General features: G+C 31.9%; 2 protein-coding genes across 2 annotated transcripts; both read right to left on the bottom strand.

Moving 5' to 3' along the window:
• Window positions 1-5,524: 5,524 nt before the first annotated feature.
• On the bottom strand, window positions 5,525-7,871 carry LOC111396684 (putative disease resistance protein RGA4). The gene is made up of 2 exons (XM_023023140.1): window positions 5,777-7,871; window positions 5,525-5,624 (listed from the first exon to the last, which is right to left on the bottom strand). The coding sequence occupies exons 1-2, from the start codon at window positions 7,706-7,708 to the stop codon at window positions 5,607-5,609; spliced, it is 1,950 nt and encodes a 649-aa protein (XP_022878908.1). The 5' UTR covers window positions 7,709-7,871; the 3' UTR covers window positions 5,525-5,606.
• LOC111396685 (putative disease resistance protein RGA3) lies at window positions 7,851-8,984 on the bottom strand. Its single transcript, XM_023023142.1, has one exon. It carries the CDS (start codon window positions 8,933-8,935, stop codon window positions 7,877-7,879), a length of 1,059 nt encoding a protein of 352 aa, XP_022878910.1. The 5' UTR covers window positions 8,936-8,984; the 3' UTR covers window positions 7,851-7,876.
• Between the last annotated feature and the right edge of the window lie 15,202 nt (window positions 8,985-24,186).

The following is a 24,186-nucleotide window of genomic DNA, read 5'->3' as shown; positions in this document are numbered from 1 at the left end:
CAGAATCACTACACACTTGTATAGCGAGGAGCTTCTTTATGTCTACCGTCTACAAGATATTTTTCACTTACGGTAGTCGACCACCTTTCAATTTATACTGAATTGGTGTCCTGTCCACTAGTTAGTATAAGTATATAATCATTTCATATGTTGTCCATTCTAGTATACACGCACAACTTCTAGTGCATAAATTATCAATAACTTCAATTTGAGCAAGTTTTGATAATGTCAAATACTGTGTGAAATTGTTGTGCATGCTTTCATATTTATATGAGCCGATTTTGAGTTTCAATTGTCAGAAGTCTGTCTTTCTTAGTTTGTCAGTAATATTAATCTCATATAATTTAAACCTCAATATGCTTCTTTGATGATCTCAATTTTGATATGCATATTCAAATCAACTTTGCTTATTACCTGATTGTTTTCGAATTGGCATTTCTTTCGGAATGTTTTTGATAACCTGTAGTGGACCAAAGATAAATATTACCTCAATTGTACAAATTATATCTGAACCAGATAAGACTATGGTATCCTGATATTTGTTTCTCAATCCATTGGCTTCAAAAATTCCCCAACCTTCAAAAACGTCTGCGTCAAACGTTCAAACTTAGTGACCACATTCTTGCTATTATTTCTTTTAACTTCCTTGTGAGTTCTTTTTCTTTAGTTAATCAATATCATCCTTTACCACTCTACAATTGTTGTGCATAAACACTACAAATCTACAAAGGGGAGATGTCAATGAATTCCCGTTTAAATTCTTGTTATGAAATTTGACTCAGGTGGTCAGGCCCGCAACCATCTTTCATAAGAAGATATGGAACCCTACATTTAGTGCTTGTGATTATTTGAAAAGTGATTTTGTTTTGGAGGATATGTTGTTAAAATCTTATGGAAAACTTGAATTTTATTTATTTATTTATTTTTCTGGAGATGTGTGTTTTAAAATGTGTGTGGGACACAAGTGAATTTCAATAAATCACTTTCAAACAAGGGCTCAGAAAGGGTCTCTAACTTTGGAGGTGAAGCTTTGGTATAATGATTTTTTGACATGTATTTGCATTTGGTCAATTACCTGTTTGGGAGTTAAATTGAACCCCCTAATGCATTTTCTTTTATACCAGTAGAAGAGATTAATCAGTTTGTCACTGGCAGGTCCTGGTCGCCAGATGATATTGCATTCCATTCCCATTAGAAGAAATCAATATATTCTGCAGTTCTTCGAAGAGCACATTGAACCTCCTTCTTCCATTTCCCAATTGCAAGTTCTAAAACTCCATTGATATTTCGAAGAGCACACTGAACCTTCATCCCCCCCCCCCCCCCCCCACGCCCACCCCTTTTTTTATGTGGGACCGACCCCGAGGGGTCGGTAAGACCCTGAGAAGCTCAGCTCTGTACACAGAGTTTAATACTTATATTTATGAGTGACATGGCAATTGTTTCTTGTCATGAATTCAGTAATGTTTTTCCCCTTGTTTTACCTTTTGTCTACAGGTGTTGAAGTATGTAGAATGCAGCTTTGGATTCTACAAGACTGTAAAATATTACTGGCTGAATTTTACTTTCTTTTTCATCCTAGTATTGTTCAATCTTCCTATCAAAACGTCATAAATTTTATCTTTATTACATTGGAGGAAGCATAGGCACGTCAATTCTGGCTCCCTGATTTTGTCATTCGAGAAAGCAAATGCACAAGAGTGAAGAACACAAAAGACGTACAAACACGCCCACCAGCCACCCTATGACTCCAGTACCAATGATGATGATTAGAAATCAAAGCTACGAAAGGTTGATGATCACATGGTGTTATATGGTTGAATGTTGAGCAAGGGAAAATTGGGGGCGGTTTTATGTTGAAAAAATAGTCCATGAAAAAGAGAGGTGAATATATTTTTAAAAATTATCATTAAAAAGACAATAAGTGGATTTGTGGCCTTCAATTTAATGTTTTCAATTAACTCGATTAAATGTATTGTGTATAAACAATTATATTATAAGCCTGTTTGAGCCACAATTTTTGCTCAAAATACATTTTAGAATAGTATTTTTATGGAAAAATTTGGTTAAAAAATAAGAAAAAATTTTGAGTTTGCATGTAATATTATTTTATCGAAGGATGTGTGGTTAAAAATAAATTAGAGAAAAATTTATCTTGAAAATAATGAAGACCGAACAAGGCTTTATCGAAATTAATAAAAAATTCTGGACAGGTTTGGGGTGGAGATCCCATCCCCTATCCCTACGAGTATCTGTCTTGTGATGGAAATTTTTGCTCCGTCTCTGTCCCACCAACCCGATTAAGAGGGTTATCCTCATCCCATTTGTGGGCATGTCCTCATAGGGATCGGTTCTGCACTATGGCAAAGTACTCATTACTCTACATGTTTAATATGACAACCTTTTGCTTTTCGAAGTGGAAAATTTTATCATCCATGATTAAGACAATGCTTTTGCTGCATTGTAGGTCTTTTGACAAAATATCCACATGAGTAGATATGGTGACAAAATGAATAAAGTGGACAAAAAAATGACACAAGTAGTTGATCCCAAACTTATCTGGAGTGACACTTTGTTTATAATATAAACTAGGTTTTGTCAACGGGGGGTAAATCTTATTCTCCACATGATTTCATAAGACATTTGAGATTCATGATGATCTAAAAAGCAATAAGCAGCCTCTTAGAGGCGACGCCTTATCACGACATTTGTTAAATGACCAAGGAAAATCGCTTGGGGAACAATTATAGACGTAAAGATGAGAGAATCGTATGGAGAAATCCAAAAAGATCCAACTTAGATAAGGGCTGTTTCACCGACAAAATTGTCATCCACCCAAAATCGATATTAGAACACCCAACTGAGTCACTCTCCTAAAATAGTCTACCTTGGAACTTTTGGATCAAAACATGGTATGTACCTAGAACTAGCATTCCTGATAAAACACGAACCTGAAGGCTTAAAGGTTTCAAATTAAGTATGTGAAGAAGCCACGCATAACAAAAATCAATAGAACCCACTTCAAGATTTCCCTAAATCAACATAGTCATATCTGATACAATCAATTTCTGTCCAAAATACTAAAAAAAATTGTGAAATTTACAAGGCCTACAATTACTAGAAATCAAAATGAATTGGGTTAGTCAGAGATCAAACGATCAACTATCAAATTGCTAAGAACTGTAGGAAATTACTGGAAATCCACATTAATATCAATTAACGAGAAGAGTAATAGATAATCCTATTCTCTTGAAAAAGAAGGAGGATAAGAATGTATTAAACTACACTCGACCATTGCCAGACCTCACATTTTTAATTTGGAGTCCAAAATGATTATTGGTCATTTAGTGAAATGTTGAGAAATAGTGCTGACGTTGTACAATTGACTCAATTGAATTTGTTCATTTGACCAGAACGTTCAGTTCAGTTAAGTTACTGAGTTTTAGTTTACTTTCTAGAAAATAGTAATTTGAAAATCATGTTAAGCAAATATTTAGTTTAGGAGCAAGTTTAATTTATTTTTATGTACAACTAAATATATCCCACAAAAAACATAGAATCGAAATTCAAGACGAGGAGGAGAGGTATTTTATGTCACGAACTCAATGTTATAACTTTGTTGCAATATAAATCAAATCATACACCACTTCTTTGTAAATACGCTTATATATTCGTTAGATGTGTTAGGAGTTATATTTCTCTTTTTACTTTGTTTTTGGGTGCAAAAATTGTTGATTTGAATTGCTTGGTTTAGGAAATAATTGGCTGAATTAAATTATTTCGGACCTTACTTGTGGATCAAGCACAACAATGTACATTGGCATCTACAAATTCACTATTTCATTATTCATTACTATTTTTGAGTAAGAACTAACCCAATGGTTCATAACTCTAATGTGGACGAGTCTTTCTTTGTTTCACAAGTAATAGTTTTCATTGATTGAAAGCAATATTTTTCACAAATTTTACAAACAGACGTTCTTATTTTCATATTAGACATTCCTTATCTTAATTCTGAATGTACTTGGAAGAAAATAACTTTCTGAAGTTAAGAGTACAACACTTTGGAGTGTGCAATGAATTCTTTGCTCAAAGAAAATAATCAGCGTGATTCTATGCATTTTGCCAATGTGCAGGAGGGAAATGAAAATTTCTAATTGTGTAAGTTGCGAATAGTGTGTAAATGAACTTGAAGCAAAATCAAACCCATGTTAATCCTTGACCTATGAAATAATTAAGAACTAGCAATCCCTTGATCTAAGAAATAATACAAGCAAAATATTATTTTAATAAATGCTAAAAAAAAAAAATAAAAGCAAAATAGTCTGGACATATAGAGTATTAAGAACCAACAATTCATAAGCTCTCCGCACTCTGTATTTCAAACACAATACTTGCAATCATTCTTGAACTACTGTTGAAAGAGAGTTGCGTAGCTCTCTCGAGAATCTATGCTGAAAAAGTTTATTTTTGCTCAAACTCCATCAAAAATTCAAAACGCATCTTTCACCTCAAACATTTGACTAATCTATACCCACATTCCCCTGACAACAATGAAAGGAAACATAAATTAATTTTGAATATATATATATATATATATATATATATATATATGAAATTTAGAAAATAACTTTAGCTCTTATTTGTCTACATTCCTGAAGAAGTCATTTTTTTTCTTTTTAAACTCATTTTCAAACACACATTCGCACAATAAAATATTTTGCTTATAAATCCAAAATATTTTCTTACTTTTTAACTAAATGTTATCTAAAACTCACTATTCCAAAATCCTTTTTTTGCCAAAAAAATCTTTTTAATGGGCATTGAATAGGGGCTTAATGTACTGTAGAATATATATAATTGATCAGCAAATTGAGCACCTCATCAAATTTAAACTGTATTAATAAATTCAACATAGCGAAAATATATACTATTAACAAATCCATAGAATTCTTTAATATGATTTTCAATTTACCAAACGAAAATAATTGTAATAACAAGTACTTCCCAATAAAAATAGCGATTGATATATTGGCGGTCTTTTGGATGAGAAATACACAAGACGATTTACCAATTAATAACACTACTTAGGCATATTTAATTTATATTTAAAACATACAGTAAATCATTATAAGCTATAATAAAAACAAATAATGAAAACTTAAGTGGTTTTGCTCAATTACTTACCAACTATACAGCTCAGGTCTCTTTACCCACGTTTTTACAGTCCAATTATGCGACGAATATGTGAAATCTTTGACCACTCGGAATCAGCGCCTCTTTCTTCCCTGCACCTCTCCTCCAACAATGGACAGTGATGAACATATAAAATTTCTAGCTTGGTGAGGCGTTGCATCGCTTCCTTAGAGAGCATATGCCTAAGCTTTTGACAATTCGTCAACTCTAATTTTGAAAGAGATGACAGACTCCCAAACCACTCCGGCAATGCTTCAATTCCAAAACCATCTAATTTTATGCTTTTGAGCGAAGTGAGATGCTGAAGTTGATATGGCAATAAGTCCTCATGTTCCCAACCATATAATTTCAATCCGTATAGAGATTTGGATTGTTGGATGCCATCGAAAGCAGCTTGGAATGAGTTGAAATCAATTGATTTTGAGAATCTACCAAATTTCAAATATCTTAAGTTGTTAAGATGACCAATTCCTTTGGGCAAACTCCTCAATTCAGGACAATCGTATATCGATAACGTTGAGATACAAGGCAATTCCCCCAAATCTATTGAAAAAGAGACGAGTTTGTGGCATTGACTCACCTGTAGATGCTCCAGACACTTGATGGACTCAATCATTTCACTTGGTAGGCAGCTCAGCTCAGAGCAGTAAAAAATTTCCAACCTTCGAAGAGAAGGGAGACCTTTTTGTCCACTTTGATAAGAAATTGATTGCAGACTTCGACATCCAATTATTGTCAAAGACTCAAGAGATCGGAAGCTGTGTAGATCATCAAGTAATTCTCTCAATTTTTCACAATCCATGATAATCAAAATTCGAAGATATTTCTGGCATCCTTTCAAGTGAGGAATAAGAGTGGTGAGTGTTGATATTTTCGTGATCGAGAGCTTTTCCAAAGAAGTTGGGTTGTTGCTGCTGCTCAAAATCTTTGTCAATAGAAAATCACTATCCATGGTATCAATCTCCAATTCTTTCAAGCAAGGGAAATGACTTGGAAAAGTATTCAATTTGGGGCACTTTTGAATCTTCAAAACTTTAAGGCAAGGAAATACCTGCTCTCTGCATGTTCGTGCTTCTGCCACTGGCATCACTTCAGCTCTCGCCCACTCTGTTAGGTTTGGCATGTTCTTTAAAAGGAGCCTTTCAAGGGCTGGGAACATTACTCTTGTCTCTTGGCAACTGTAGAGTGAACGACCTATGGATCTCACGTTAGTCAAATTGTCTAAGGTAAGATATTTGAGGAATCGGAGGTGGCCGAACAAGGGAATTTCAACACAATTCCTGCAATTTATGAACTTGATCTCGATCAATTCATGGAATACTTCCATTTTCATAGTCCATGATGGGAAGTTTGTATCTCTGAACCCTTTAATTGTTATGCTCTTTAAAGTCAGGTGAGGTTGGAGGCCTTCAAGGACACTTTTATCGTTGTTGCCTTCCGAGACATTCTCATCTATGTTTGTTGTCCACATAAAACCTAACTTATTTATCTTTGGCTTTCCAACCAAATCTGCCTTCTTAGCTTCTTCTATGCCGTTCACTAGTTCAAGATTGTGTATATCCAGTTTGCCTGTAAGATTCTTCAAAGATCCTAGCTCTTCGATTCGGCTGCCTTCCTCGTCACCCACTCTAAAATACATTAATGTTTGAAGATGAGACAACTTTCCAATTTTGGGCGGCATCTGGAAATCTCTACCATCAAAATAAAAGTTGAGATGTCTCAAATTACTCAAGTCAGATAGCCTTTCTGGAAGCCGTTGAAAGTAAAAGCATTTCAAAATCCTTAATGTTTGCAAATTGTAGAGCTTGCAAATCGAATCTGGCAAAGTTTTCATTTTATAATTTTCGGATGCATCAAGATATCTCAAATGTATCAACTTTCCAATTGCAGAAGGAAGAACTTCAACGCCTGTGCCACATAACTTTAGAGTGTGCAGGTGCTTGAACCATGGCAAAATTTTATCAGGTAAGCTTCTCCTTCGCAAGAAAAACGTGCGCAGATAATTTGCTTTCTCTTCTGTTATCGCTTGTTCCTTTTCCAGCAATTTCATTGCAAGGTATCTAACTTTAGGGATGACATCAGTAGAGCAATCCGCGGCATTAAAGCTTTCTGAATTTGAAACTGAGCATGCAAGCTCACGCACAAGATCATGCATCTTGCAGTATTTGATATTTCCATAGTCATCCTTTTCGGCCTCTTGTAGGAAGGAATTTTGCAACAGATTGTTAAAACATCTATTGCCTAAAGTCTCCATATTATTTTCTCCATCATCCAGAAGAAATCCTTCCGCCATCCAGAGTTGGATTAAATCTTCTCTCTCTATTTGTGAATCCTCAGGAAATATTGAACAATAGGCAAAACATTTTTTAAGTAATGGAGAAGATAAACGATCAAAGCTTAACTTTAAGACTTGGAACACAATGTTCTGATTTGCTTCAAGATTTGAAAGCCCGATCTCTAGAACTGAAATCCACTCAGCTACTTCCTTTCCTTGCAAAGCTCCACCTACCATGTTTGCTGCTAATGGTAGACCTCCACATTTGCAAGCAATCTCATATCCAACTTTCTCAAATGGTTCTGGTACTTCTGCATCTCCAAAGGCCCTAGCTTTGATTATTGACCAGCATTGATCATCTTTTAATAATTCCAACCTGTATGGATCTCTGTAAGTTTTCACAATTTATGCCACCTTTAGATCACGTGTAGTCACCATGATGACATTTCCTTTATTCGGGTTAACTCCAGCCATGGTATTTTTGAAATCATCCCAAAGTTGTCTATTTTCATTCCAAATATCATCAAGAACAAGTAAGTATTTTTTGCCTCCCAATTTCTTTCCAAGCTTTTTCACTATAGCTTCCCTATTGTCTCCATCAGAAGTGTCTTCCAAGCATTCCAGAATCCTTTTAAAAATTATCGTCACATCAAATTTTTTTGAGATGCATACCCAAATCGTTTCATCAAAATGACTTTGTGTGCTCGGATGATTGAAGACCGACCGAGCTAAAGTTGTTTTGCCTAGTCCTCCCATTCCAACTATGGGAAGGACTGAAATAACTGCGTCATTTGTTTTGGTTATCTGTTGCACAATTTCAGATTCATCATTTTGTCTCCCAATGAGAATTGGATCAACAGTTTTGCTATCAGTTTCCGTGGCCGAAGGCAAAGACGGAGCAAAGTCAGCAACTCTATGGAGGCCATAGGTATTAGCTTCATTTTCGATCACTTTCAAGTCGACGTTGATGTCCTTGATCCTGCGAGCCATTCTCCATCGGAATGCCAAAGGAGGGGTAAAGGAAAAGAAGTTTAAGCATCCCATTATCTTAGTCTGGTTTTGGATAGTCTGGTTTTGGATCTCCACCATGTGACGCATATTTTCATAGTTGATCTTATCCAAAACATGATCAGCATCGTAAGCAACATCTCGAAGTTTCTTGAGCCAGAGTTTGACAGCCTCATCGATAACTTCGCGTTTCTCAGCATCTTGTAAGACACGATCCATCATTTTCAACGAATCGTCTAACTTTGTCAAGTCTTTCTTGAAACCCCACACCAGACTCAACTCTGAAGTGGCGGATGCAAGTAACTTCTCCACTGTCACTTGAACGGAGGCACTAATAACAGCATCCATTGTCTTGCTTTGGAATTGTGTTGTGTGTGATTGATTGATTTTGGAGAGAGAGAAAAAAGAGAGAGGGGCAGAAATGAATGCAGTTTTGCAGTTCGTGTTTTTTGGCATTAGTATTGAGGAATCATATAATTATTCATGACAGATGCGCTAATTATGGATTTTCAAGGAGAAAACATTATTTAATTAACAATCAGACGGAAAAATGCAATGTTGTATGACAAAATATCACATGATAACTGGCCCCTAATGTTCCACAATACTGCTACTCCACATATTTAAATAAGGATGCATGTGTATCCATAAACAAAGGTATTAGATGAGACGAAGGAGCGAAGGCTTAAGCAATAACTCTAGTAGGACAAGCTTCATTACAAGATCATGCGTAAAATTAGATTAGGAACAATTATATAAATAAATAAATAAAAATAAAATTTTGAGCGTGAACTTACTTGTTATTAATAAATAAAAATTTAGCAAAAAATCATGTGAAATTAAAATCGCACGTTCACTTTTCGTGAAAAATACCAACTGAAGTGAAGGATTTTATCAAACAAGAGACTGGATCAATTGTTCAATCAAATGACATTAAGCTTATATTGTAATAACTTAATACCAAAATTGTAGTTTCCAGTAACCCTTCTTTCATATGAATAAAAAAAATATTTTAATTTAATCATCTATAATCTTCTACAGCATCGTTTAAGAATATACCAATTTGTCCTAAAGTTGACCTCTTCTTATTGTCTAAATTCACTTATAATCCCACATTAATATTTACAAATTCCTTCGTTAATTTAAAATATTAATAATTTAGGTAGTGGGTCTGAAAGAGAACCATTTTGGTGTACGTGGCAAAGAACTGTGTGTGACGAAAATATTTAATCAAAATTTACATAATTAATTAGTTGATGTGTAAACCATACTTGTTAAAAGGAGTAATTTGAGTATTTTAGCGATTTAGGATTTTCAACCTTACGTACTAAAATGTTGATTTTTATTATTATTATTATTATTTTTTTCTTTTTAGAAATCTGACTACTTAAACATTACCCATGAAATTGTATACATCTATAATCAATTTAAACATTATAATGTCAATATATATGAATTCTTTTCTGTTTTGTTCATCATGGATAAACTCCATTCGTATGGAAAGACCATAACGAGAGTTTTAAGCTCCAAAAGAATGACATATACATTGAGGTTCTGGACCGACATCTTGAGATAGATGAGGAATTTAGAACGATTAGTTTCAAGGAAAAACATGGATCATTGTGGATAAAAAAAAGTTTGAAAAGGGATGATCATCAACAATACCTTGAATAATTCAAAAGATGAAGGTTCCAAGTAACAGAAAGGGATCGGTATAATTTTCAGCAAGATGAGACAACTCAAAAGAGAATATCATCATTTGAAGAATTTCTAGGAATGTCATCGCCACTTGCATGCATGAATGACAGGAATTTAAAATTTTAGCTAACAATTCACATTTGATTTTTCAATGAAAATGGGAGTCAATTTTTTAGCATTATGAATTTTGAAAATCAGAACCCTTATATATTCAAGGTTCAATTTCATAATATTTTTTCGTTAAAAAAAAAAAAAAAAAAAAAAAAAAAAGCACATAGAAGTAGCAAACATTTTAAAAGACGCAGGAACTTATTTTGTATTGTTATCAATATTTTACAAATTTCAATTTTAATTTTAGAACACGGCAAATTAATTCTATAATAATTCAAAAGATGAAGGTTCCAAGTATTGAGCCCCATTTTTTTGAAAAAATATATTTTTAAACAGTATTTTGATATCATTCCAATCACAAATTCTTTAATAAAATAATATTACACGAAAATATAAAATTTTTCCTTATTTTTTAACTACATATTTAACATCATTACACTATTCAAAAATGTATTTTATTGGCAAAAATGTGGCTCAACAAGTGCAATTATAAAGGGTTAGTGAGAAATGAAAGCATGGAATCTTTTGTGTGGCAGGTGAAGATAAGATCTAGCGGTTGAATATATTAATTTTTATTGACTGTAAACTATTGAACTAACAATTATTTTGTACATTTGTATACTTTTAATTTCTGCAACCCCATGACTCCCTGGTGTACCATATAATAATTAAGAATAAAATGACTTAATCAGACCTTTAAAAATAAGGAAGACTTTTAAAAATAAGGAAGTGAAGAAATAGATTGATGTGTCAAAAAATGATTGATATTTTTATTTTAATTTTTCAAACTGTTCAATAATATATCGACACGTGTTCCAATTGAGTTTAAGTCCAAATGGGAAGGATGATTGAAAAAGTAAGCTGCACAAACAAATTCCCATATCTGCCCCTCTTCTCCAGTTGTATAGAGACACCAATGTTTGGGACGTCGCGCCAACTACTCATAATTCGTTCATTTGGTTGAAATCTCCTTTCATCAAAATCAATGTTGCAGCCTTTAACATTTTAAAATGGACAAAAAAAACAAATGAGATAAAAGGAAACGAGAGGGAGTCACATGCATTATGGGGGACAAGAGTGGAGTTCAAACGGGAGTAAAATTGTAGTTTATTATATATTTACACGATCAAAGCATTAAAAAATTATATTTACATAATCATAGCATTAAAAAATTATTTCTTCTGGCCTACTTTAAGGGACAATTCATCGAACGATGGAATACAAGAAATAGTACTTTTATTTTTTTGTCACAGCCAAAAAGAACATAAATTGGCGTAAATTGTGAAAGGAAATGAGAGGGAGTCACATGCATTATGGGGACAACAATGGAGATTATAAGAATGAATTTTTGAATAGTGTATTGATAATAAATATGTGATTAAAAAATAATCTTCAAAACTTTTCACTATTTATTTATTTTATTTTTTTTAAATGCGATGTTAACCAAAAACGAGTTACAAAATGTCTTAAAGCTAATTCCCTTATAAATAATCAGATTTACTGAAATAATACCTTATTTTCGAAAAACTTGAGCTGATCAAAAAAGTAAATTTCGTTGCATATTTTTGAAATTTATTTTTATCATTCATTGCATTTTTATGTATCTAGCAATTCCCCCACTCCAAAGAATATACATGAATGTTATATTATGTTAAATTTTGTCCGATTATTGGAGTCATATTCACATACTTAGTAATGTATGAGTGCATAATAGGACTGTAAGCAAAAATCATCAAATCGAAAAATCGAATCCAAACTGCATTTTAGAAAATGTCGATTTGGTGCCATGTGGACGCGGTTAACAAAATGGTTTTAACCCAAACCAAATTGGTTAAAATAATTTGGTTTAGTTTTGAGAATTTTAATTTCGGTTTAAAACTAAATCGGACCGACGAAAAAATATATATAAAAAATGAAAAAATGATTTTTTTTTAAAATTCATCCAAACATGTAAAATTCAATAGTTTTGTAATTTGTGGTAGTTTTGTCATTTGTGGGTATTTTTGTTAATTTCTAATTTTCTAATACAGATTTATTATTATCCAATCATCATATTTTATATCTAATAATCTCAAAACTAATATAATCTATCAAAAGTCATTTTTCTCTTCAGAATTTAGATGAAGTCCAGCCGACATCCAACACAATCTTAAGCCACCGGCACCACACATTTCTTTTTCAGATTTTTCGCATATCTTCAAAGTTGAATAGTCTATTATACCAAATTGAAAACAAAGAGATCCTAGACATTCGATGATAATATTTGCTACGAATAAAGTTTCAGATCAATAATTTTTTTGGAACAAACTAAGGTAAGAATCTGAAATTAAATACGTTTCGTAATATCATATAAATGTAAACTTGTGTAATTGTTATATATAGATATTATAAACAATTGTTTTAGTATTGTGGTTGGTTATTCTCTTTGCCTAATCAATATCATTTTTTCAGATATGATGATCACGAGATCTTATTGGACATCATTATATTTTTTGGGTCTTATATTTAATTTAGTAAACTTGTATTTTAACGTTATTATATTGTCATTAGCCTAAAAAGGTGAACAAAAATGAAAAAAATAAAAAAACTTTGTTTTAGTTTATTGTAATTTTTTTTTAATTTAGATGGTATTTAAATTTATAGTAGATGTATTTAGCCTCTGTTTGAGCCATATTTTCTATATCATCATAACGAGAAAATTGATCGTTGGAGAGGAGGCTGGGTCCCACACATGAAACAACAGGTCAAAAAAGGCGTCTGGACTTGTGGGATAATGGTCCAAATTTTCATTTTTTTGTTCCAAAAATTTGGATCAAACAGGGGTTTAGTTTGTTTTAAATTTATTGCTAGTAAGATATAAATATATATTGAATTCAATGAATTAATGACATAAAAGTAGATGAAAAAAAATATATTATGAAACCGATGGTTTAAAATAGGACCAGATCATTAGGTTTAGGTATGAGTTCTTTTCAAACCCTTCAAAATTGTTTGGTTTATGTTTGGGTTTTTCTCAAATCGTTTTAAACAATTTGGTTTGAAAATCTGTCAAAAATCTGTAAAATCGGACTATTTACACCTCTAATGCATAATAAAGAAGATAACAATTTTCTAGATTTTCCCCTTTTTCTTTAATTTTAAGTTACCTACTAATTATAGTGTTTTACCATTTTTGAACCTGTATAATTTTGAAACTTCTAACTTTGATTCTTTAATTGATGTATGAAAGATCTCATTTGGTTATGAATATAATTTTTTGATTTCAAATTTACGAAAAAATTGACTTTTTCACTATTACTTACATTGCAACTGTGTACGTATTTCACTCTTTCCTTAAATTTGATCAATTATTTAGGGTCCGTTTGATTGCAAAAATATAATATAATTTCGGCTGAAAGCAAACGAATTGCGGAGAATTGAACTGCCTAGATTTTGGTTTTACTAGGGATTGTCAATTAAATGTGTTTGACTAACATAATTTTTCAACTGAAAAATGTTGACATTTTCTATCTTTTAGTGTTCATTTAACTTTGTTTTCATGAAAATTGTCAATTGAAGGAATGAAATTTATTATAATTGTGAATATAATTTGTTCCAATTGCCAAAAAGATTTTAAAAAATGCTGGAAAACAAATTTTCACCAAAACCAAAGGAATTAGTTTTTCACCAAATCAAGGAAAAAAGGGTCACGACATGGGTGGAGGGAAAATCAATTCCAAGGAAATATGTTGCAATCAAACAAGGTAAAATGTGGAAAATTGAACCATGGAAAATGACTTGTATCAAATATGCCCTTGGTATTTTTTATGTGGAAAATTCTTAAAGCTAATGCTAAGTTTGATAGCCATCCATTTCCATGGAAAATGGAAATTAATTTTCATGTTGGCCGATTGTGAGTGTTTGATTGCAAAGAATTTCCATGGAAAGTGAATTCCATGGTGCTTAATCACGCGCCTGTTTTCCTTGATTGTTTGGAATTTATTTTCCCACCTATATGATGGGAAAGTGAATTCCAGGGGATTTTTTATTTTTTATTTTTTGCAATGAAAACAATTTTTAAGAATTATTGTAAAAAGATATTTCCTTTTAATTGTTAATTTCTATATAAAACAAAGTCAAACGAACATTAAAAGATAGATATTCTCTTGATTTTTTTTTTTTTTTTTTGGCAATGGAAAGAAATGTCATCCCCAATACCAGTAGAATCAAACAAACCCTAAAACTTATTTTCATTTTCAAATAGAATCAGTCTTGCGATTTCTCTAGTTTAGAAGTTAAATATATCTTAAAGACAATTTTCTATTCTTTAGTCACAAAGTAAATTATATCCTTGCGCTAATTCCTCCAAAAAGAAAAAAAAAAAAAAAAGATGAGGACAAGTGAATTAGTCGAGTTAACTAATAATAAGTTTGATACAACATTTCAAAAATAATGACGATTTTTTATATTATTGGATGTGTAAAAGAGTTCGCGTGAGTCGTAGGATCAATCAGAAGAGTTTCAATGTAACAGTGGACGAGTTCGGCCTATTCTAACCTTGGCAACAACAATTAAGAGTTGCTTTTGGCTAAGCCACTGCATGCAAAGATTTCTGCATAGATGGGGATGACCGCCCATGTGCTTGGGACGACTGCTCCTCAATCTCACATGTTCAAATTTTCTTCAATTTTTTACCTCTTTTAAGATGAAATCGTTTATGTAACTCTAAATATGAAGTGATGTGACTCGCGTGGATGATTGTGACTCTTGATAACTTAAGTGTTTCAATAAACTATAAATAAGATTGGTAATTTATATATATTTGAGAATCATATTGATGTGATGCCTAAATAATGTTCATTATATCCTTGTTCTTGTATAATAAAACCATCTTTTGCATCTTTTTCTTGCATTAACTTGTTTGTAATTTGGCATCCTAGAGTACAAACATATATCTAGTGTATAAAGACATATTTACTCTTTGAATACGAATTGTATTTATAGATGTACAACGTAGATCACATATTATCTTCATTGTATCCAGAAAGTAGAAAGATTTCAAAAGAAGCGGAAACTATATTTTTTTTATTTGTATTAATAAATTACAAATTTTAATTTTAATTTTGAAACACTGCAAATTATTTCTTTTGTAGTTATTCCTGTTTTAAAAATGGGTCGAAAGAAAGAGTTAAAGCATAATTATAGTGGGTTCGGTGAGAGTAAGTATTGGTCAAGTATTGTATTACCTTTATGGTGATAAAAAATATATTGAAATATACACATTTTTATTGATTATAATTGGCTCAATCGTCTTTATGTACATCTTTTTTCTTAACAATAAGAAAAAGAAGGAAAAATAGGAAAAGCGACATCATTTTATTCATAAATGAATGATGGGAATTTAAACTTTCACCCCCCATTTGATCCCATTCTTTGGCTACAAAAATAAAAAATATGATCGTTATCCATCACATTAAGCCACCATATTTGACTTTCTATCTCTTGTGTCGGGTCCGTAACGGCTATATTTTTTATTCTCATTCTTACAAAAATATGTACCAAATGGGGCCTTAGCTAACAATTCACATTTGATTTTTCAATAAAAATGAGAGTCAATTTTTTAGCATTATGAAATTTGAAAATCAGAACTCTTATATATTCAAGGTTTAATTTTGTAATAATTTTTCGTAAACCAAAAAAAAAATTATATAGAGAATGGAAATCAAACGACTATATTTTTTATTCTCATTTTTAGAAAAATGGGAATCAAATGGTAGATAATTCTATAAATGAGTCAAAAGAAAGAGTTGAAGCACAATTATAGAGGGTTTGTGAGAAAATGAAAAGCATGGAATTTTTTTGTGGTAGGTGAAGATGAGATCTAGTGGTTGAATATAATAATTTTTATTGACCGTAAACTATTGAAACTAACAATTATTTTGTACATTTGTATATTTTAATTCCTGCTGTAACAAATATAATATAAGAGGAAATTTCACATGTTCATTTTCATCAAGTCATTTGTAAAAATATTTATTTTGAAAGAATTTAGACCAAAATATCCTTATTAACAATTTATAATCCTACTTTAAGACCAAAAAAAGGGCATTTTTACAAAATTATTATTGACCAATAAAATTTTGACACATAACCTAACATAATGTCAAATCACAATTAATGCTATATTTTTCAGTGACTCAGAAATGTCGAGAACTACATTTTAAATGTAGAAAAATGTTATATTCAAAATGAAATATCATTCTAGACAAATGAAATGGTGTTCAAATGTCGAGAATGACATATGAAATATTGAGAAACATTATTTTAATATAGCTTCTAATGAAAGATACTTCTCGAAATTCGTGAAAAATTGGAAAAAAAATCAAATGTCGAGAACGACATTCAATTGCTCCATTTTTTCATTAAGGGCATGATAGACAAGTCGGTACTAAATTTAAATGAGTGGACATTTTTAAACTCAAACCTTTAAAATTGGACATTCTTGAAAATGCCTCAAATAATAATTATTCTGTGCAAACAAATTCCCATATTTACCCTTTTCTCCAGTTGTCCAGAGAAACCAATGTTTGGGACGTTGAAATTTCCTTTCATCAAATTCAATGTTGCGGCCTTTGACATTTTAAAACGAAGAAAAAAACGAATGAGGACAAAAGAACATAAATTGGCGTAAATTGTAAAAGGAAATGAGAGGGAGCCACATGCATTATGGGGACAAAAATGGAGATCGAACGGGAGTAAAATTGTATTTTATTATATTTACATAATCATAGCATTAAAAAATTATTTTTGCGAAAATTGCAGCCGAGGTGTCAAATCTTTCGTTTATTAGCAGATTTTATCCAAACCTCTCATTTGTGCCACCAGAAGTACCAGACCTTTCAAAAATTCGCATCCGGAGTCCAAATGGATGGAAACCGTTAATAAATTTGTTAGTTGACCTAGAATCAACATTTTGATCAAATTTTGATTGCATTTTAAAGGGTAAAATTGTAACATTAAGCTTTTATATTAAAGAATTAAAATAACTAAATTAAAAACCCAAAAATAAAATAAAAAGAAAAGAATTTCAAAAACTTTTCTTCTTCTTCCCTATGCAACCGACCCTATCCCGCCCCACCCCACAGAAATCAACTAACGTCCACCCACCCCAATCGCGCCGACCACTGTCATTTACCGCTCCTAAATCAGTCGACGACCATCATCCACTATACCAAAATCACCGCACAACAATTGCCAACAAATCACATTAACTAGAAAATATTAGATAACATTGGCTTGTTCTTAATCTGCAACTCTGTGTTTTAACCATAAGATGTTGGATAACATTGACCAAAGAGTTGTTATGCTTGCGTTGCGAGTAAGAAAAAGTGCTTGCAGTAGCCATTCAAATCCAATCAACAACCGTCATCGTCATCTCCATTAAAATAACTCTCTTGTTTATCAAATTGAAAGATCCCTAAAATTGTATATTATTATCAATTTAAAATGGCACCCTGGTGTTAGATTTTGTTGTGGGTGATTACAGCTACAGGCGGAGGAGTGAGTGGCATTGGTAGTTTCAGCTCTTTGTTTTGGTTTTTGGAGAGGGAGTATGTGTAGGGTACCTGGAGAAGATGAAGGGAATTTGTTTTTAGCTTTTTTATTTTAATTCTTTAATATAAAAACCTAATGTTACATTTTTACCCTTTAAAATGCAGTGAAAATTTGGTCAAAATATTGACTCTAAGTCAACTAACAGATTTACTAACGGTTTCCATTCATTTGGACTTCGGGTGCAAATTTTTGAAAGGTTTGGTACCTCCGGTGACACAAATGAAGGGTTTGGACAAAGCTTATTAATAAAAGAAAAATTTGGTACCTTGACTGCAATTTTTTCATTATTTTTTCTAGCCTACTTTAAGGGACAAATTCATCGAACGATGGAATACAAGAAATAGCACATTTCCTGTCACATCCAATTCAAAATGACAAAATGTGTTCGTTAATCGAGTACCTCAATTTCCTCAAAACATAAAAGTTACGTAAATATATGCTAAAATTGTGATAATTATGAAGACAGCCCTGCCTTTTAAGAGACTTAGCTCTTGTTTATGCCCCATTTCGGAGGAAAGAATATATTTTGAATAATAGATTGATGAAGAATGTATGATTAAAAATTAAAGAAAAGTTTTAGGTTTACATGTAATATTATTCTATTAAAGAATGTACAATTGAAAATGAATTTTGAAAAAATAAATTTTTAGAAGATTAGAATTCAAACAATGGCTTAGATCTTAGTATAATTTTTGTATATTGCGCAACAATTTAATGTTATACCCAATTATATTAATATTATTATCGCTTTTCTTATTTTTTTTATGTCGATCAAAATAAATTGTTTTACTTTTAAAGAGTTTATCATCTGTTAATTATTTTTCTGAATCTTAACCAAGGCTTCTGAACTATTGACCCCAAAAAATGTCACGGACTTGTCTTCATTTTCTTATGGTAATAGTTATTTTCAACCTTCTTCAACTGAATATAAGTCGATATAATAATGCTCGAAAATACAATTTTAGCACAGGTGTTAGATTTATACAAAGTCAGTATCAGGATTTTCAAAAGTTGCACATCAAAGATAGAATAAATTTTCAAAATCACATAACAAACACAATATATAGTAGAAAATGCATCCTACCATACAATTCATGTCCTGAAATATTTGTAATTACAAATAATCATTTCTTTACTCTATAAATTTTTACATTTATTAATCTAATAAATGTTGAACAAACATATGCAAATGAAAAATGCCCAATGTACATGACATTTTCTCATAGAGCTTTTACAGGGAAGACACATGGAGCACCTCATGTGAATATTTTATTGAGATGAGCCTCACTAATGTGTGTATTCTATGAAATACCTATATGTTTTCCCTCTATAAGTGTAGCACAATTCTATACAAATATAGTCAACCATAACTTTATTAACAAACAATGAAAAATATTGATGGAATTGTCTAATCTTTCAAATCAGCCCACACATCAACGTTGAATTAAAAATTTATAGCTACAAAACAATCAAAAAATCAAAAAATAATAATAATAGTAGCATATTAAAACTCTAATATAACTTTTTCCTATGAAATTGACGTCGAATGCTCAAACCAGTAACTCATGTTGTATGCCTCTTGACTTTGTATTTTTTTCATCTAACAACAATAAATAGACCTTCAATTTTTGTTTGGTAAATGCACTATCTTCAAAACTTCTAACTTCTATTTTATTATTATTATTATTTTTAATGCGACATTAACCACAAACGAGTTACAAAATGTTTTAAAGCTAATTCCCTTATAAATAATCAGATTTACTGAAATAATACCTTATTTCCAAAAACTTGAGCTGATAAAAAAAGTAAGCATATTGTTTAAATTTATTTTTATCATTCGTTGCATTTTTATGTATCTAACAATTCCCCCACACCAAAGAATATACATGAATGTTAGATTATGTTAAATTTTGGCCGATTATTGGAGTCATATACAGATATTTAGTTATGTATGAGTGCATAATAAAGATAGATAATAATTTTCTAGAATTTTTCGACTTTTCTTTAATTTTGAGTTACCTATTATTTACAGTGTTTTACCATTGAACTTATATAATTTTGAAACTTCTATATTTGATTCTTTAATTGATGTTTAAAAGATCTCATTTCGTTATGACTATAATTTTTTAATTTCGAATTTACGAAAAAATTGACGTTTTCACTATTACATCTTCAACTTACATTGCAACTGTGTAAGTCTTTTATTATTTCCTTGACATATTATTTATGTGGAAAATTCTTGAACCTAACATATTTTCATTTTCAAATAGAATCGTTCTTGTAATTTCTCTAGTTTAGTAGTTGAATTGATCTAAAGAAAATTTCCTATTCTTAAACGCAGTCACAAAGTAAATTATAACGGGTAGACGTTTTTCATAGTTATCTATCATTTTTATGAAAAATAAAAAAAATTTACATTTTTTCCATAATGGAATTTAAAGAATTAGTATCAAACTTTCTTACGTTAAATTTATAAATAATAAATTCATTTACCTATAAACTATGCAGCATTCAAACATTCCAAACATAATTCGTTACTTGCATCAGAGGTTGCCTACACCGATGGAGTTAGCACACGACGAGATTAGACTTCCACCTATGCTGACTCCGCCGATGGTAAATTTTTTTTGCCTAAACACATACATAAAGAACCCAAAAGATGCTTAATCTTCCCATCACTTTCATCCCATGTTCCTTAGAAACAAAGCATATTGCTAAAAGGGCAACAAGAAAACTAATCACAAGCATAACTTCAAAATCAAACAGCCTGTGACAATGACCAGATCCCGGAATGTTGGTGAGTTAGGGCGATCGTTGACCATCGACCATTGACCATCATCTGCTGCAAGTTATTAATATCCAATTAAATAATATTAAAAATTCTTTAATCAATATAAAAATGCATGGATCGATGATTTGAAATCTTCATTTAAAATACAACATTAGAAATTGCAACATTGCAAAACATAATTGAATGTATAAAATACAAAATTGGATCGACAATTTGAAGTCTTCATTTTGGCAATTGCAAGATCTAGTTTTTTCATCTTGAGACAATAGTTAATGACCTGTTTCTTATTATTGGTCGTTATTTTTAATTTAGCATTATACACCTATTCGCATTTCTAAGTGTTAGTTGGGCTTAAGCCCCTGTTTGGCCTCCATTACGGGGAAAATTTAATGTATAGAATAGTGTTTTTTGAAAAATGAGTGGTTGAAAAAGAAAGAAAAATTTTCGATTTACGTGTAATATTATTTTATGGAAGATTGTGTGGTTGAAAATAGGAGAGACGAAAAGGTAATGTAATGTAATGTAATGAAAATCAAACAGGGGCTAAATATCGTTATCACAATTGGTGTCAGAACTGTACTCCATGCTTTTCAGATTGCATTGTTAATTTTAATACAATATACCACTCTCTTGACTTGGAATTACATAGCTATTAAGTTGTATATGATTGATAGTTTAATTAATTAAGATTCCCAAGTTGCTATTATACAATAGGTAAATTTACTAGTTTTTCTCGAGTTGGTAAACAGCTAGATTGCAATATCAATTTTCATATAATATGTCACCCCTTTTCTTCGGATTATAAAACTAGCAAGTTGCATATTATGGCTTTTTAATTGAATAAGAATCTCAAGTTGCATCATTGCATGTGATGGCTTATTTAATGGATTAAGAATTCCAAGTTGCTATACTCCCAAGATACAACGGCTACACTTGTGTTTGTAGCACTCCAAAACACAAGTACAATGAACCAAATTTAGGCTTATGTACTCCAAGGATGAAATGAAGGAAAATCAAAATAAATGAAATGATTTTGATTTTGGATAGAAGAGAGGATGAGAGATGTTTTGCATATCAAATTGTGTGGAATAGGACATCCAAAGGGTCTTATTTATAAACCATGAAAGGGTGTGGACGAAATGGTTGAGACCAAACCATGCACCCTTTCCAAACAATGCACCTTTTTGAAAAGGTGTCTATTCACCGGACAATCGTGCGGTCGCACGGTCAAATATTTTGACCTGATTTTCGTCCTTTTTCGTAATTTCTCATTCATCCGATATTGGTTTTCGAAATGCCAAATATACCCTTCAATACATGCAGAGAAATCAAAATTCTCTTTTGCGCCCCGAAGCGGCGAAGTGGCAAACAATTTTGCCTAAACGGATTGAGTCGAGCTTTTGAGTATTTGGCCAAAATCGATACGAAGTCACTTTAATCGATTTTCAATTCTCGATTTATTTAACCAATATCCAACAATTTCATCCCTACCTACTTTTGAAGATCAAAATTCTAAAATCATAGGGAATATTTCATGGTCCGAAAATCAGATATTTTTATTATTAAATATTATAATACAAATTTTATGCAACCCTAATTTATTTTCATTTTCATCTTACTCTCTCTCTACATCGGCTCGCCCCTCTCTCTTCCTCTCTCGTTTCATCATTTCGGATTCGACAATGGAGCTGCTCCGATCGATTGTCACCGCAAGCACCCGTCGTCGCCGGACAAGCGGACGGTGGCTCAACTGGTGTGCTGCTCGCCCTCTCTCCTTTCATCAATTCAGATTCGACAACCGGCAATGGAGCAGCTCTAGTAGTCACCGCAAGCGCCCATCATCGCGGGTGGCTCAACTGGTTGCAATAGATATACCGCCACCTGGTTGCAATAGATCTATCGGTTCAGCTGACACCCACTGTCTTTGTGCGAAGAGGTGAGGTGGCGACGTCGTTGTTGGAGTGGTGATTTGGGCATTTTTTGCTAAATGTCGTGATTGTGGTATAATTTGAGATAGTGGTTGTGATTTTTGGTACAAAGATAGTGCTTCTGACTGTCGTGTTGATGGTGGTGGCGTTGGGGTTGGGTTGGTGGTGATAGTGGTTACTACAGTTGCAAACCGGCGATGATTTTATATTTTTTTGCAGTGGTTTGTGGTGGTGGATTGCGGTGGTTGTGGTGGTCGTGACGGTTTGGTTGATTTTGTGACAAATAATTGGACCCGTGACTTGAAATTTGTGATTTTGACTCCAATTGTAACTCACAATTTGGGAATCACAGTTGGTCGTGACAGTGGTTGTGGTGGTCATGGTGGTTTGGTTGATTTGTGACACACAATTGGATACGTGACCTAAAAATTGTGACTGTGAATCATAAGTGTTGGTGGTGGTCACAAATTATTTGGTTGACTGTGACCATTAAATTGGTTAATCTATGGTCAATAAATAATATATGACTAATGAAAAATATAAATTGTGATCGAAAAATAATGTGTAACCTAAAAAATTGTTAATCTGTGACCGATATTTTGATAATTTGTGACTATATAATAAGCTGTGAATTGTATTATTTGTGATTTGCAACCAATAAATAAATTGTGACTTATAAATTTTTAGATTTGCTACCAATTAACAAACTCTGACCTATAAAATATTGAATTGTTATCGTAAAATAATTTGTGACATAAAATTTCTGATTTGTGACTAAAAAATAATAAGTGACGATTAAATTGTTAATTTGTGATCAAATTATATAAATCTGGGACTTAAATATATTTAATTACTAAAATAATTAATTAATTAAATTATAAATAATTTTTAATAAAAATCTAATTTTTGAAATTTGAAACTTATTTTCTTATTTTTGAAATGTGCCATAATTAATTTCTTATGAAATTTTCCCTATTTTCTATGCCATTTTCTGATTTATTGTTACTTCTTCAAACTAGATCTTGCACTTGCTTAAATGAAGACTTTAAATTGTCGGTCCAATTTTGTGTTTTATACATTCAATTATTTGTTGCAACATTGCAATTTTTAGTCTTGTATTTTAAATGAAGACTTCAAATTGTCGATCCAGCGTTGCATTTTTTTTTAATAATTAAAGAATTTTTAATATTATTTAATTAAATACTAGTAAATTATGACCGTTGACCGTGGTCGTCCCAGCTCACCAACATTCCTATTCCACTACTGGTTGCCAACATCCCTAATAATACATAAAAATGTTTGCCCCCCGGGGCATAGCCAGTGGTGCAAAGGACAGGAATGATGTTATCTCATGTCTTGCTGGCAGCCGCAGTGTGAGGATTCGATTCCTGAAACATGAAATTGGACTCATTGTAGGCGCAGTGTACAGACAACTCTTGTTCCCTGGCTTGATCTTCTCTCTCAAAATATAGCAATTGACCCCTTGTTCTTGATGTATTTGATGAAACTATTATGTATGAAGAGGCAAGAGAAAGACCCTTTCATTGCTGCCCATATCTTGTATTTATATGATGAAATTATGTCAA

This window comes from Olea europaea, chromosome 7 (assembly GCF_002742605.1).
Source record: "Olea europaea var. sylvestris chromosome 7, O_europaea_v1, whole genome shotgun sequence".
Lineage (NCBI taxonomy): Eukaryota > Viridiplantae > Streptophyta > Magnoliopsida > Lamiales > Oleaceae > Olea > Olea europaea.
Note: the sequence above shows the minus strand (reverse complement) of the source record. Positions and strands in the feature narration are given on the sequence as shown.